A 15,278-nucleotide genomic window follows, 5' to 3' on the forward strand; every position below is an offset into this window, starting at 1 on the left:
CATCAAGATAGAAAAATCTACAAATTAACATGAAACCTTTACATCTGGATTAAGCCTTTGTTCAATATCCTAATACAAGAGAAATGCAGTACCTATAATTAAGCCAAATTCTTCCTAGATCCCTCAAAGCAAATAATTTGATGCTACTTTTGACTGGCTATTCCTTTCTTGCCAGCTCAGCTCTTACCCCCATGACAGGAATAAGTGTTATGACAGGGCTGGATGCATCTCCCCCACATCAGTCTAACAACTGTTGAGACTAGGACTAGCAACCATTTAGCCTTTCATGATATAAAGACCAGATAACACTGTATGATGTTATACACTACACTTCATGAACCACATGCATGGGCAAAGAGGAGCTGATTTACTTGAGGCAGGCAGGGGAGAAGCAAAACAGAAAGAGTATTTTCCATGCAGATATGGGATTATCTCCTGCAAATATTCAGAGACAGAGGAAAGAAAGCTCCTGAAAAAAATCAAGTAATGGATGTTCAGAGTAGGAGATAGGTTATCCACACTTCCCCTAGTTGTAATAAATCTATCCTTTTTTTTAAAAAAAAAAAAAACACAAATATTTTCATCATTAATCAAAATAAAGACAGTTTTGCTTTTTCTGTTTGTAATAAACTAACCATAGTGGGTCTCAATGCCAGACAAATTCAGCTTAAAGGGGTTTTCAGTCAACATCAACAGCTTTCTAAAGTTTAGTTTCCTCAAATAATTTTGCGTAACCTGAACAGCCAGTTCCTTTTTAAGACTGGCTGCAGAGTTTAAAATATCTGAATTGGTTCAATAATATCTTGGTATTAATGACTAATCACTGCACACGCTACTCTGTGTGTATGGTCAGGAAAAGAAAGGTAGGTAAACAACATCAGTTGACACTTTTAGCAAGTGCAGGAAAAGAGGTGGAAGCTTGCATCTGCATGTCAGAGTGTCTCAGCTTTCAGGTGAGAAGGTCACAGGAATTGAAAAAATAAAGAACTTCCCTATGCTCCAGATGTATTTAATTACACCTTGAATGTTTGTGTCTGGACCTTCCCTAGAAAACCTGAACTTTTTTCCCTGTTTTGCTTATTTCTGTTTTTATTTTGCAAATTATATTCTTGCAATGATTTAACATTCATTCTGACACATACTTGACACTGAAGAACAAACACCAGAAGGGAGATGGAAATACAACCTGGAGAAGATGTAGAGGGACTTCGCATCTTAAAATGTGGAGAAGGCTAGAGAAGCAAAGCTGGAACTTATGAGCAAGGGAAGCATATAACTTTTATCTCTAATCCACCTAGAAAACAACAGTGCTTTGTATATAGCAGTCACAAAATAATACTCAATTGCTCAGTCGGTGTTACTGTTCAACAGAAACTTATCCTAGAAGTCCAGTCATCATTCAGATGTCAGGCTAAATGCACTATACAGCTCTAACTCCACTATTTTATAACACATGAGTATTTGACACCAAATACTTCTAATGACTTTTTTCTACAGTTATAATTATTACAGAAAGGGGAGAGGATACTGGGACCTGTACACTTCAGATCTATTCTTTATATCAGAAGCATACCACCTGTAGTTAATGTCTGAACAGAAAAGCCATATACAGTGCACAAGCATATTAAATGCACAACTATTTGCTTTCATTAAGTTTAGAGTCCTGACTGCTCTCAAATCCTTTGAGAGACTAAGCTCAGAATGATACAAACCTCCTGGTACCTGCTCCATAAAAATCTTAATGTATCCATTTTCTGAAACAGATCCAAGATACTGGACAATGTTTCGATGCTTTAAATATTTATGCAGTGCTATTTCTTCATGAAGAGGTTGAGAATACCTATTAGGGAAAAAAAAAAAAAAAAAAAAAGAGGAGTATCTCATCATGCAGGAAAAGGTTCTTCATTATGCTTAAATGCCAGTTTGCAAACAGAATGGATTTTAGGGATACTGATCCAATTCTCAGCAAACATCTTGTCCATGACCTTCAAAATGCAGTGTGACTGGCTGCCTATTCAGAAAAAGTACAGAGATAGAACTCAGAGAAACCCCAAAGGAGAAACATGGCCTCAAAGAATTTATACATGCCTTTCTTCTGTATCATTACATAGTACTGTCTTTGCCTCCAAAACTCCTTTTATGCTTTTCCCCCTTCCCAAAAAGAATACAAATGAGATACAGCTGCAGCTTAAACCCCAAAATATGTCCTATTCTAGAATTCATGATATACATATAATTATCCAACTGCATTATTTATTATATATATCATATATTTTCCAAAAAGAAAAAAAAAATCCTTATTCTCAAAAGGGTACCAAAAGGGTACTGTTGACAAATGGAGGAAATAATTGAATTTTAGTATACTGGGATTTTCTAAGGTAACCCTATAGAAATACATGCTAAGAAGAGAAAAATTTTCAGCAAACAACTGCAGTTTCTTTAGCAATGTATTTATAACAATAAACTAGGTCTTACCTGCTGTCTCTCTCAGGTATTTCTTTGATGGCTATTCGGACCTGATTGCTAAGGTCTCTTCCAGCATAAACTATTCCGTAAGTACCTTTCCCTAGAACCACCCTGTCACCGTTCTCATCGTAATCATACTCATACTGCAAGCAGAAAAGATGAACACAGCAGCACAGAAATTGTTATCAGTAACATTGGACATTACAGAGAGCTTTAACAACAGTTATGTACTACACAGAGTAGCTACTGCAGTACAGCTGCAGTACAGTAGGTTTCCCACCAGCCTGGTGCATTTTACAGCTTGTAAAATTTCCATGCTACTTGCTTTACAAAACAACTTTCCCTAAGCAGCTTCCAAATGCATTCACCCAAAAAAAAGGAACTCAGCATTAAACCAAATTAAATGAAACAGTGCTGTCAGAAGAACACATTCAGGTATTATCTCTAAGAATTGCTGACAGATCCTTCAGAATACATAAATGTATGGAACATAACCTACAATTTTGAAACCAATGGTTTAATAAAGACATAAAAGTGATATTCTCATTACAGTGGGTGGACAGTATTTTAAGACCCCAAACTCTCATTCGAGCTTCACCACAGCAAAATTAATTTCTGACATATTCCCCTCATCACAAGCTTTTCCAAAAGTCAAAAAAAAATGCTCATGTTCTCCAAGGATGATGAAATATTTGAAGTGGTGGTTTCCACTGCTGCTGAAACCATGCAGGGTCATATTGCCAGATGCATAAGTCACTGCTGGTTCACTGGCTTCAGTAAAACTACACTAATTTAAACCACCTCATGGTCTTGTCCCATATGGTGATCTTATCATAGAGCTCTCCTACTATAAAGGTCAGTGAAAAGCCTATTGATGAATGATGCTTAACCAAAGTATGTCCCAGACACCAAATTTCTCATGGAAGTTGGGTTACGCAGCACACACCTGATTCAAATCAGGAAAGTGATGCAGGACATTGGAAAAGCACTTCTGCAAAGAGTTAGAGGAATTGGACAGTTTCATAGCCTCAGATATTATCAGGAGTACACAGACCTCCCCTAGTATCTTCCCAAATCCAATAGGATGTCCCATATGGGAAAACTGCAGGGTAGTCTTTGTGGCTTCATATGAATTCTATATTAAAAAACAAACAAATGCACCAATAACAGCAAACCAAACCAAACAAACAAACCCCACCAAACAACACCACCTTTTTACAATGGCCATAACTATTGACATTTCTGTCAATCACCACTTTTTCTGCTTCATCCAATAAGACAGACGCTCTCATACAGAATGCAGCCTTGAGATGTATTTCTTTGCGGTGTCTTCCCAGCTCATATTGCAGCTCTGGTATTGCAATGTCCATGTGTCACTGACACTCCCCATCATTCATCTCCGCAAAGATGGCAAGTTTCATGCTGCTGTATGGAGGGTACTAAAGAAAAAACATCTGTCGTTTATCCTAACAGCATATTCTGCTCAGTGGAACTAAACTTCAGTTAGTGCAGCTTTACTACAGTTTCATTTTCCATGTTTCAGCACTTCATGGTTCATAACATAATCTTGTTGTATGATAGGCATAACTGACCTAAAACGCCATATGTAAAACTTGTCAGGTTCTTTGGCAGGAGGATATCCAGCTTTCACAGTTATCATATGACACAAAACTGTGCAAAAAAAAGACAGCAGTCACATTGCAGAATTTAAGATTGACAGCAACCCTATCTGCAACAGACTGATCCTTAGCCAACTCTATAATTACTGTGGAGAAACCTATGTTCTCTAGTCTGTGTCCCATGATACATGAAAATCGTTGAGATTTATAGTTCAGTGCTAGTTAGTAGACAGTTTAATAGACTTGTATATACTTGATGCCAGCTCACATTTGCCCCATCTCCTTCCAACAGCTACAAAGATTGAATAAATCACTGTTGGTTGCCAAAGGTCTGAATATGTGATCCACTGGACGTGCAATTAAACCGTTAGGTATGAGTAAACAAGTGTTCATAGCTGACCTTCTGTATGAATGTGGTGGGGCAGAGTCTGATCTCTAGGGCATTCTATCCAGGGTACAGCAGGTACTCTTAAAGTGACAGGAACTTCTTCAACATCAATATCCAGAAGCAAATACCCTAAGTTTGAAAGGAATGCCAAGCTCACTCTCCTTCCAAATCATAGTCAGCTGTAAAACTAAACTGTACTTGCTAAACTATATTGCAATCAAAACTGTACAACCCCTTGGGGCAACATTCTCATAAGAATTCTGACTGAAATATTTTCTTCCCGCAAAATGTGCTCAAGGTTATTTCTTTCTCTTCCTCACATATAACCAGTTGTTTTATTATAACAACATTAAGAATTTTGGCTTTCTCTGTGCTTGTCAAGCCCATCAAGACCATACAAAGCTGCATTTTCCATGTTGTCTCTTAAATGTAAGATCTCAGGCTGCAGAAAGACATGAATCGTCTTAGCTCATTTATAAGCTAAACAAATTAATCCTCCCCTTCTGTCCCTTGATTTCTTTCATTAATGTCCTGACACAAGACAGTAAGTACAAAGTGATAATTGTGAAGACTTTAAGATATGTAGAATGATAAAGCTTAAAGATTTAAAATTTTAATTTCTGTAGTAATTTCTCCATTGATGCATGCAGGATTGTTTCTTCCTGTGCAATCTCAAGTGACTATTTCAGCGCGGTTTTTAAAAGGCTCAAGCCACGGTGAGCTCACTTCCTCTGAGAGACTGTCATACCACTGAACAGACTGCGTTGTTTGGAGATTGTCCCGCTATTAGCTAATTACAGAAGCATGCAATGTCAAATCAGCAGCTATAGATAATACTCTGCCAAGGCAGAACCCTGATCCTAGGCCAAGACCACAGATGTATGTGTTAAGCAGGGTTTAATAGGTGTGCATATCTTGGCCTTTTCACTTGAGAATTCTGTGGCCACTATGCATAAACTTCTGTGCAAAACCTCATCTTTCCCCCCACACACAATTACATTCAACAGTGCAGTAGAGCGTCTTCTACTTTCTTAACCCTCTGCTGAAGCCCCAGGTACCATAAAAGGTTCACTGTCATAAAGAGATGCTCTGAATCATAAGCCTAAGAGAATTGCTGGAATGAGACAGTCAGAAAGATACCCAGCTCAAACAAACCATAATAGGGCTCTTACACACATTAAACAGATTGACTGAATTTGCTCAACCACAAATAAAAGTTACAACCTGCTTTTTATGATGGCTTTTCAAAACAAATGAACAGAAGCACAGGGTATGTACTTAGTGCCATGAATCTGGACATTTGCCACGAGACAGTGTGTCTTATGAACACATGGATTCACCTGCCCTAACCTGAGCCCACATAAAATGTCAATAACCCTGTACAATTGCGGGGTTTTTCGTGTGTTTTTGTTTGGTTTCTGGTGGTGTTTTGTGTTTGGTGGGTTTTTTTGTTTTGTTTTTCTGCTGTTGTTGTGGGGTTTGTTTGTGTTTTTTGTTTGGTTGTTGTTGTTGTTGGGTTTTTTTTGTTTTTGGTTTTTTTGGGGGGTGTTGTTTTTGTTTGTTGTGGTTTTTTTTTTCCTGTCCCTTCTGTATACTTATTATAAATACAGCCTACAGCCACTAGGTTCCTAACAAGGATGTTTCAGTGATAAGCCAAAAGAGCCAAAAGAGCAATGAATTAATCTGATCACAAACATCTGCAAAACTCTGTGAAAGAAGAAGCCTGTCAAATGAAATTACTTGGAGAAGTAATAGCACCAGATACCAACTAGAAAAACAAAGTACTTTTGCTAAATGGCTTTTTCCTAGAATTTATTTAATATCTTATATTTTTTATCTACTTAAGCCAACTGATATCAGATGATTCTCACTTGTAGATTGTTTGCAACATAAATACAAGATCAGTAACACCCTTCTTTAGGGATTTATGCAGTTTATAGTAGTGACAGGCTCACTTCATTAAAAATGTGGAGTTTTAAATGAATGAAACTCTTGTGTACAAATTGTTATGTAAGAGTTGAAATTTCATATACAATTAAGAAGTTTAAATGCTGTTTATCTTTCTAGTATACTGACATGAAAGTGCAGGAAGGACGGAGGACAAATTTCAGTTTTGGATCTTTTATCCTTGACATACCTCCAATGTGTCTCCATCTATTTCTCCTTCTAATTCCAAAGTACTGCCAACAGCATCAGACAAAATTCCTTTCACCAACCCACAGAATCTAAAAAAACAATAAATAGCACAGGATCAAAGAAAAACATCCTTTTGGAAGGAGATTAAACAGATTCTTCACAAGGTGGGCTCTGCTTTCAAGCTAATAAACTGACTAGCATGTTCATGGTTTTTTTCATTACTTACTTTCTCCATATTTATCCAGTCTTAAATGAGGAAGAACATCAAACGCACACTGAAAAGCCTAATTATTTATAAAATTACTTTATTTGCTGTAGCAGGACCAAACGCTTGTTATTGAAATTGCAAAGTAAAATCTTGGTAGATTAAACTCAAATATTTTTGTTGTACTATTTGATTGAAAGTGCTTAGTATGGCTTTGACTTTACAAATATAAAAATAAGTTGAAATATTAAAAAAATCAAGCATTGATTTTCAGTGGTTCAAGTAAGTAGTGCTAAATTTGTGACATCACACTGGGTGGTTCTCCTTCTGTCTAGCAATGAGAACTTTATTAATATTACCTTCAGTTTAATTTAAATGTTCCTATGGAGTTTGGTTACAATTGTGATTACTCAGTATTTCTGAAAACCAGATATTGTGGTTTCTAGTCAGGCATCCAGAAGCCAAGAATATAAAAAGTAGTAACGTTTTGAAGAACAGAGCTTTGACTCTTTTCATCTAGTTCTCTGGGATGGAAATCCTTAAGTACAAGACCATCTTCTCATGTAGACCCCTGCCTGAACCACTTGCTTTTTCCAAATTCCATAACAAATGGTTGACAATTATTAAAAGTTATTATAAAATATTTACATCTCTTTCAACGAATAATAGAGACACATCTTTGTAATGGACTCCTGTTCTGCACTGAATAAGGCATAAAAAATGTGACAATGTTTCATAACACTAATTGCAATGCCAAATTAAGGCTGAGCAGGTAATATTAATGTTGGTGTTTTCTATCATTTACACGCTGCACTCTACCAAGCTAGTAATTTTCTTCAATCTGACTTTATTCCATGTAACACATAAATATTAATTATTGCAAGAAAAATAAATATACCATCCAACCCCCAATATTAAGTGTATTAACAAACCACTCCTACTTAATTCAGAAGGTTCATATGCCAAATAGCACTCCCCAAGAAGAATTAGCTCTGTAAAGATTTAGGCATGAAATTCAGTTAGCATGCTTACTGTTTAGAGGCAACATATCATCAGGAAATAATGGAATACAGGCTCAGACAGTAACAGATATCTGTAACAAAATATAAGCTAGAAATTTCTATTACATCTAGTTGCTCCTACTTAAATCAAACTGAACAGGTACATAAGGGAATCTAAAACAGAGTACCTTACATGACATGGCCAACACAATGAAAATTAAGATAATAGCTATACGTTAGAACAAGCTACTTAAGCCTTTTCTCAGACCTAATGACTTGTCAGTAAACTGATCAGAACCAGCCAACAACTGTAATGGGACATTGCTCTCATCACCTTCAATATCACTGAGTTTAGGTCATTGCTTCTTCCTCGAGCAAAGAGAAGTGAGGAAATAATTAACTAATTAATTTCTCAAACAAAAAGATCAGCTTTCAATCTTTACTAAATAAATTATATTTGGGACATAGATCTCACATGAAATACCCACACAAACTGAACTCACCTACTGCACTGGTTTTCTGTAGAAAAGTAGATTTGAAAGTCATCAGAGTTGTCATGGACATAAAGAAAACAACACCGTTCATCAAATTTGGAAATGCTGTAAAATTCATATTAAGAAAAGATTATTTTGGATGTAAGTATTAGAAGAAATAGAATAAGAAGTAGGTTTGGTTTTTGTTTTTTTTTTAATTATGAACACTTAGCAAACATCTTTTTCACCGTTAATTAACTCAGAGAGGCAGAATGCAATTATATTTCTCTTCCTTACAACTAGAAGCTTTGAGTTTGTTTATATATTCTATAATCCTATCTCCAGTTTGATAAATGTTGTTTATTATCATGTTTATAAATGTTTGATAAATAATACTGCTACACTTATAGACTCTTACAAAACTCATAAACTTACTCCACTGATAAAGTCTTACAAAACATACTTTCTATAACTGATAAACAAGTCTCAGGACACCAATATTTACTCCAAACTACAGCAATAATTCTGACAAAGTGATTATTTATTGCATATTATGTCTTGCCAGTGTCATATATATTCCATCTAAAGGCACTGAAGTGAAAAAGTGAAGAGGCCATAAAACACATCAATATGAAAGTAAACCTAGGAATCCATCTCTTATCATTCCAAACACTTGTACTTCAGTATTATTCTACATAAATGCCAAGTTGTTATGCTTGTGAAGGTATTGCCATTATTTTTGTGCATTAAATTATAATAATAAAATGTATTAGATTCTTGCCTGATCTGTTTACTCAAAACTCTCAGATTTTGCTTAGCCTCTGTTGAGCCAGTTAGTTAAAATAAATGACAACGGACTACAGTAAAGTTGCAGAATGTTAGAAGACCAACTTGCTGTAGCATCATTAAGGGCTACATGGACAAACGTTCCAAAAACTCAGAATTTTGTCAGAAGATTTTTTCAGAAATATAGGAAAACACACTACATCAATCTGTAGCTTGGTTCTGGTATGGCGATTTCTAGTGTAGCAAAGGTAGATTAACCTTGACACAAGAACTGAGCAACAAAGCAAGATGATTCCTCCAGAAGCAAATATAGGATAGAGAAGACAGTATCAAAATAACAATACCGTATTGTAAACAGTGTAACACATGTGGTATATAAGATGAACTGGTTAGCATAAATGCAGTTTAAGGGTTTTGACAGAGTATAAGTTAACTGAGACCACTGTTTTGTTATGGGGTGTTTGGGGTTTTGTTTTTGTTATTTTTGTTGGTTTGGTTTGGTTTGGGTTTTTGTTTGTTTGTTTCTCCACTAAAACTAATGCAAAAGTGCAGCAATTGACACATACGGTTTTGGTGTTGATTTTGGGTTTTTTTGTTTTGTTTTGTTTTTCACTAAAACTAATGCAATTTCAAAAGTACAGCAGCTGTCACATACATAGCAAACATCTAATGCTACTAAGTTTAAAAAGATTGCCCTTTGAGCTTTGTAATTCCCAGAAGTTATGAAGAATCAAAGCAAATTAATTGCTTGCTTATATTTAATTAAAAGTTACCTTTCTCAAAGATTAATTTCTGTGCAATAGATTGACTGATGGTAATTCATATGTTTCAGAAACATTATGCTGAGTTCTGCTCAGTCAGCTCCACTGCCCAGAAACTCTCTGCTTTGAGAATTACAGAAGTCATTAGGTATCTGAATTTATGCTTGTACTTGAATCAGAAAGTTTTTCAAGCACTTAAGCTTAAGCACTCACTCAAGTGGCCCCAGCCATCTGTGTCCCTAGAAAGGCAGGATCCACCAACGTGGTGTCTCACAAGCTCAGAGAGAAGGCAGAACACACATTCCCTGTGCTCACAGCTCCTCTGGTTCTCAGCTCCAGCCTGCATAATGCAGAGACCAGGAACACCACAGACACACAGGGCTCTACAGACATATTTCATTTTGTTTTCTCTCCTGGTGCCTTGTCTCTCACCTTTCTGGCAGGAAAGTAGCCCAACTTGAGATATATAAGGTAGATTCTAGATGTAGTCATGCATTTTGCAGTTGTTAATACATAATGTGATTCTTTTCCATCCTTTCAGTTCTCAGAACAAACCAGTTCTTTCTCTATATTATTCTGATCTTCTTTCATGCTATTTAATATTTGGACCCATTTACTTGTCACTGGTGTTTCCATTAATCTAAGTATCACAAAACAGAACTACTTTACCTATTTAAAGGCTAGTCCTTGGGAAACTCCACCAGCACTCTCCTTCCAGCTGAAGAAATCTTTCCTTAGTATAAACTACGTCCTTGCCTCATTTAATATTTTTCTAACAAACCAAGGTTTTACCTAGTAGATTTTTAGATAGAGCCATATCAGAAGCATTTCTGAATTCCAAACAGAAAATAGATACCATGGTTTCTTTTTCTTAAAGGAAAACAGACAAATGGTTCTTTTGCTTATGGAAACAAGAAGAGCTAAGGGCTCTTCTTTACTTCTGCCCTCCATATTTTTAAATACAGAAATGGCAATAACTTCATTGAAAAATTCAGAAAAACATATAAAAAGCAAGTACACAATTGGAAACAGGGAAGTCAGAGAATACACACACCCCCGTTAGATGAGTATTCCTATGAGAAATGTACAGCTTTGCCCATATGTGCAAAGGTAAAGTCTTCTGTGTTGACATTTCAAGGCAGGTTGGGCAGAACAAGCTTTTATTATAGGCAATGCAGAGCAGAGATTTAAGGCAGAATCCAGATTTCCCACTTAAGGGAGCTATAAAGTATAAACAAAAATCCACTTAACTGTTTTCTGATATACTAACCTTATTCCCCTAATGGAAGAAGCTGTAAAATTCCATTCATGAATCTGTTTCTGAAAGAACAAAGACCTGTAATCAACCACCATTTAACCTTGACTTACTATTGAAAACAAAGTCACAGCATGGTAAGCAAAATAAAGTTTTTCAAAAATATGTCTTCCTTCCTTCCTTCCTTCCTTCCTTCCTTCCTTCCTTCCTTCCTTCCTTCCTTCCTTCCTTCCTTCCTTCCTTCCTTCCTTCCTTCCTTCCTTCCTTCCTTCCTTCCTTCCTTCCTTCCTTCCTTCCTTCCTCTTTCTCTATTTCTTTCTCTGTCTGTTTTCTTCTCTCTTTCTTCTGCGTCCCCCCCACCAATTTCAAATAAGATTGCTATATATGTAAAGAAAGCCCATACATTGCCATTTTACTCCTTTGAGGAAAAAGGAATATAAATGGCACAGGGTGGAAGTAAAGGCTACATTTCCTCATGTAAAATTAGATTTGAAGAATAAATCTTAAAGCACAACTTAACAAATATTATGTTTTGACTCAAGACATCAATATTTCATATTAATCATGGAGCAGACTATGCCATACTGTTATTTGGACTCAAAGGGTGTTGTGGTTTAATCCCAGCTGGCAACTAAGCCACACAGCTGCTCACTCACTGTCCCCAGTGGGATGGGGGAGAGAATCAGAAGGGTAAAAGTGTGAAAACTCGTGGGCTGAGATAAGAACCGTTTAATAATAGAAATATAATAATAATAGTAATAGTAATAATAACAACAACAATAATAAAATTGTAATGAAAAGGAAAATAACAAAGAGAGAGAAATAAAACCCAAGAAAGACAAGTGATGTAAATGAAAACAACTGCTCACCACCAACCAACTGATGCCCAGCCAGTCCCTGAGCATTTTAGTTTTATTGCTGAGCATGATGTCATATGGTATTGAATATCCCTTTGCTCAGTTGGAGTCAACTGTCCCTGCTGTGTCTCCTCCCAATGTTTTGTGCACCCACAGCCTACTCGCTGGTGGGGTGGTGTGAGAAGCAGAAAAGGCCTTGACCCTGTGCAAGCGCTGCTCAGCAATAACGAAACATCCCTGTGTTATCTACACCGTTTCCAGCACAAATCCAAAACACAGACACATACTAGCTACTATGAAGAAAATTAACTCTGTCTCAGCCCAAACCAGCACAAAGGGAAAGGAAACTTCATACATCTTCCTAAGAGGTACTGAGCCAACAGCTTTGGCCCAGGGAGCACACTGGAGGCAAAACAGAGGTAGGACAGCCTGTGCCTAGGACTGTAGACTTCCATAAACCTCTAGCTAATAGCTGGATCTTATTTAGCACTGCCAGATATGCAACAAGAAGTTACTCCATAAAGCAAACCTGTGTCAGACACATTCACCTGAAGCAGTGAACGTTGTCCTGGAAAATGCTTCTTTTCCAGACTTGGCCTCCCTACATTTTGAGTCTATTCTCCACCTGTATTGTTCTGATATTAAAAAGGGGTGATAAAATACATTCCAGAGTTCAACTCTTTCAATGTGAAACTGAAACTAACTCTCACTTTTAAGAGATTACACTGTCCATAAACTGTGCCTACTCCTTTCCTAATCTCCTGTGCCTCATCCAATAATACAAGACACCAAATATTTAATTACTTGACACTTATTTGTCACAGGCTGCCTTTTTTTTCCCAGTTTCTAATGTTATAATTGTAAAACTTCAAAATTTCTAAAACATTAAACACAATACTGAGCTTTATCTTCAGCTTTTATCTATCTTTGAGCTGCATCTTAGTAAAAATCACACAATTATAATGAGAACTATTATGGGCAGATGAAATAACTCAAGCACTTCTAAGAGACACGGTCAGGATAAGTGAAATGTCAACAAGAGGTCAAAAACACTTGAGTTCTAATCATAGTTGCTCTTTTTACTTTCTCTGTAAAAAGTCAACTTTCATAAATGCACGACAGAGATATTGAGGCTTGTGCTTCACAGAAATATAGCTAACTTTAAATTATCTTAAAGTGCTCCAAAATCTCCATGTAAAAAGGTAACTTTAAGCACAACAAATTAGAATACATGAAATACATCTGCTGACAGTTTTACCATTTCAGTGGGAGAGACATGCCACAAAGAGAGAGACCTCTCATCTGCTTCATTGTTGATTGAAACATATGCAGGCTGATAGACTTTAGTTGGTTCTATCACCAAAACCTGAAGAGAGAGAACATTTTTCCGTAATAAACCAGCAGCTAATACACAATAGTATCTTCAGATGCTCTGACACAGACAATCAAGGCCTAAATAATTTCCAGGGGGAGAGAGCAAGGCAAGACAAGGCAGGAAGAAGCTGTTTTCCTACATACAACAAAACAGCGTTATCATAATTTGTTGTAGGAGATTTTAAAGTATTTCTTATAATGCTTTTAGGGTGGTGGGTTACATGTTCTTTAGAGCAAAGATTAGCAAAATACAGGAGCTTGATGCATGCAATGAAATAACAAGCAGGTAAGTATGTAAGTATTGTGTTTAGTCTTCCGATTCTTGTTATATCCTATCCAGAAACATAAGACATACAAAACTTGTTTGAATATAACATCTTACTGGAAATCTCAGTCCATTAGTTCTTTCTTTCGTTGCCTCAAAAATTATATCTAGCCAGAAAGTCAATCTTTCTTGTCTAGGAGAATGTTCTATGGTGAGTTTCTTGAAACGCTGAATTAACATCAGATTCTGAACTAATGATTTCAAGTACCTAGAATGTATTGAATTAGTGAGTTAACAGAGAGAAAACAAAATTTGACCAGATTCTAAAAGCACTTAACTGACTTATACATTAAAAAAACTCACTGCAAAATTAAATGTATTTTTAAAGCTACCATAATGGAAATGATTCTGTTGATTTTTAGAGATTTCTGAAAAGAACAGCAAGTTTAGTTAAAACCTTAAATCACAAGTTACATGGATGTTCATGAACAACGTCTTTTTTGCTAATGGGTATAGTTACATGGTAGTTACATGGTGGTTAGACAGGATATTATGAGCTAGTAGATGGTGGGAGAGGGAAGTAGCAGCTATCTAAACCCAGAAAATGATGTTTTCACAATCTTTTCACAATTGTTTCACAAGGAATCATCACTAATTTCCAAATTCTTTCCTAGAAAACATGTGTTTCAATGGGATTTAAACCCAGTAAAAATGGGTAACTTAATTTCTTACCTTCTCCCTCCCTTCCCAAAATAAACAGACTGTAAACTCAGAGTTACAAATAATCTAAAACGGAAAAATCCAGTTAAGTTATCCAAGTGCCTACAAGATTTTCTCCAGTTATGTATTTCACCATTGTTGGGTACTTGAGCTACAGTCTTCTATCACATACCATACTGGAGGTTTCAGCTTAAAAAGTTTCTCTGCTGCTTGTACTGCTTTACCAATATCATTAGCCAGCATGCTCACACTGAAGAACTGTCCCACATCCCAGTAATTGTTCATTTTTTCTAGGCTTCCTTTTCTTCCCAATAAACTGTTTAACCGTACACCTGTAAAATTTCAAATAAAAATCACAATTTTCTATCAGTAAAGCACTAGTAAGTGGTTTTTTTATGGGTAAGTTTATCAGTAGAAGACTAATAAGACTTGATTAAGCATAACTGATAAAACTAGAGGGAGCAATTTTTCCACAGAAAAAATATTGCCCAGCACAATGGCTGGGTCTGCAAATAACATCCTCTATACAGTTCAGACAGTCAGAACTATCACACACAGTATTGAAAAAAACTCTTGTACTATCTGTCTGGGCTATCTGCATCCTGATGCTCAGCATAAATTGCACACGTCTGTGTCCTCAAGATCTGCATCTACTGGAAGAGATCAATGGCTAGAGCTTACACAAGTCCACCTCAGAGAGAGGGCAGTGGAATGATTTAGAAACACCTTTGCATTCTTCCCCGTTAAGGTTCAAATATGTGTTTCAGACAGGATCTGAGTCCAAATATAATTTTCAACTATTATCTTTCTAGGAAGAACTGTATATCTGCTTCTATCATACTATTTCTTTATAGATGTACAGTGGCAGGGTTTAGTTAGCATCTACATGGAAGATGTCAATCTAGGTAGACAACCAGTTATTGTCCTGCTAGATCCTTCCAGGCAATACTTCCTGTGGATCTCTCAGTTCAG

The 15,278-nt window shown here is 36.4% G+C and overlaps 1 protein-coding gene across 5 annotated transcripts in view; it reads right to left on the reverse strand.

Moving 5' to 3' along the window:
* MAP3K15 (mitogen-activated protein kinase kinase kinase 15) overlaps positions 1 to 15,278 on the reverse strand; it is an 88,138-nt gene that overhangs the window by 17,860 nt on the left and 55,000 nt on the right. For 4 of the 5 annotated variants that reach the window (XM_082058564.1, XM_082058566.1, XM_082058567.1 and 1 more), the window contains 9 exons: positions 14,479 to 14,638; positions 13,704 to 13,854; positions 13,206 to 13,313; positions 11,106 to 11,155; positions 8,319 to 8,414; positions 6,611 to 6,698; positions 3,413 to 3,601; positions 2,476 to 2,609; positions 1,713 to 1,840 (listed from right to left, as the gene is read on the reverse strand). In XM_082058564.1, the coding sequence (XP_081914690.1) occupies positions 1,713 to 1,840; positions 2,476 to 2,609; positions 3,413 to 3,601; positions 6,611 to 6,698; positions 8,319 to 8,414; positions 11,106 to 11,155; positions 13,206 to 13,313; positions 13,704 to 13,854; positions 14,479 to 14,638 (1,104 nt within the window). The remainder of the gene's footprint in view (positions 1 to 1,712; positions 1,841 to 2,475; positions 2,610 to 3,412; positions 3,602 to 6,610; positions 6,699 to 8,318; positions 8,415 to 11,105; positions 11,156 to 13,205; positions 13,314 to 13,703; positions 13,855 to 14,478; positions 14,639 to 15,278) is intronic. The other variant, XM_082058565.1, reaches the window with a different exon arrangement.

The sequence above is a fragment of the Streptopelia decaocto genome, assembly GCF_964273445.1.
Source record: "Streptopelia decaocto genome assembly, chromosome: 1".
Lineage (NCBI taxonomy): Eukaryota > Metazoa > Chordata > Aves > Columbiformes > Columbidae > Streptopelia > Streptopelia decaocto.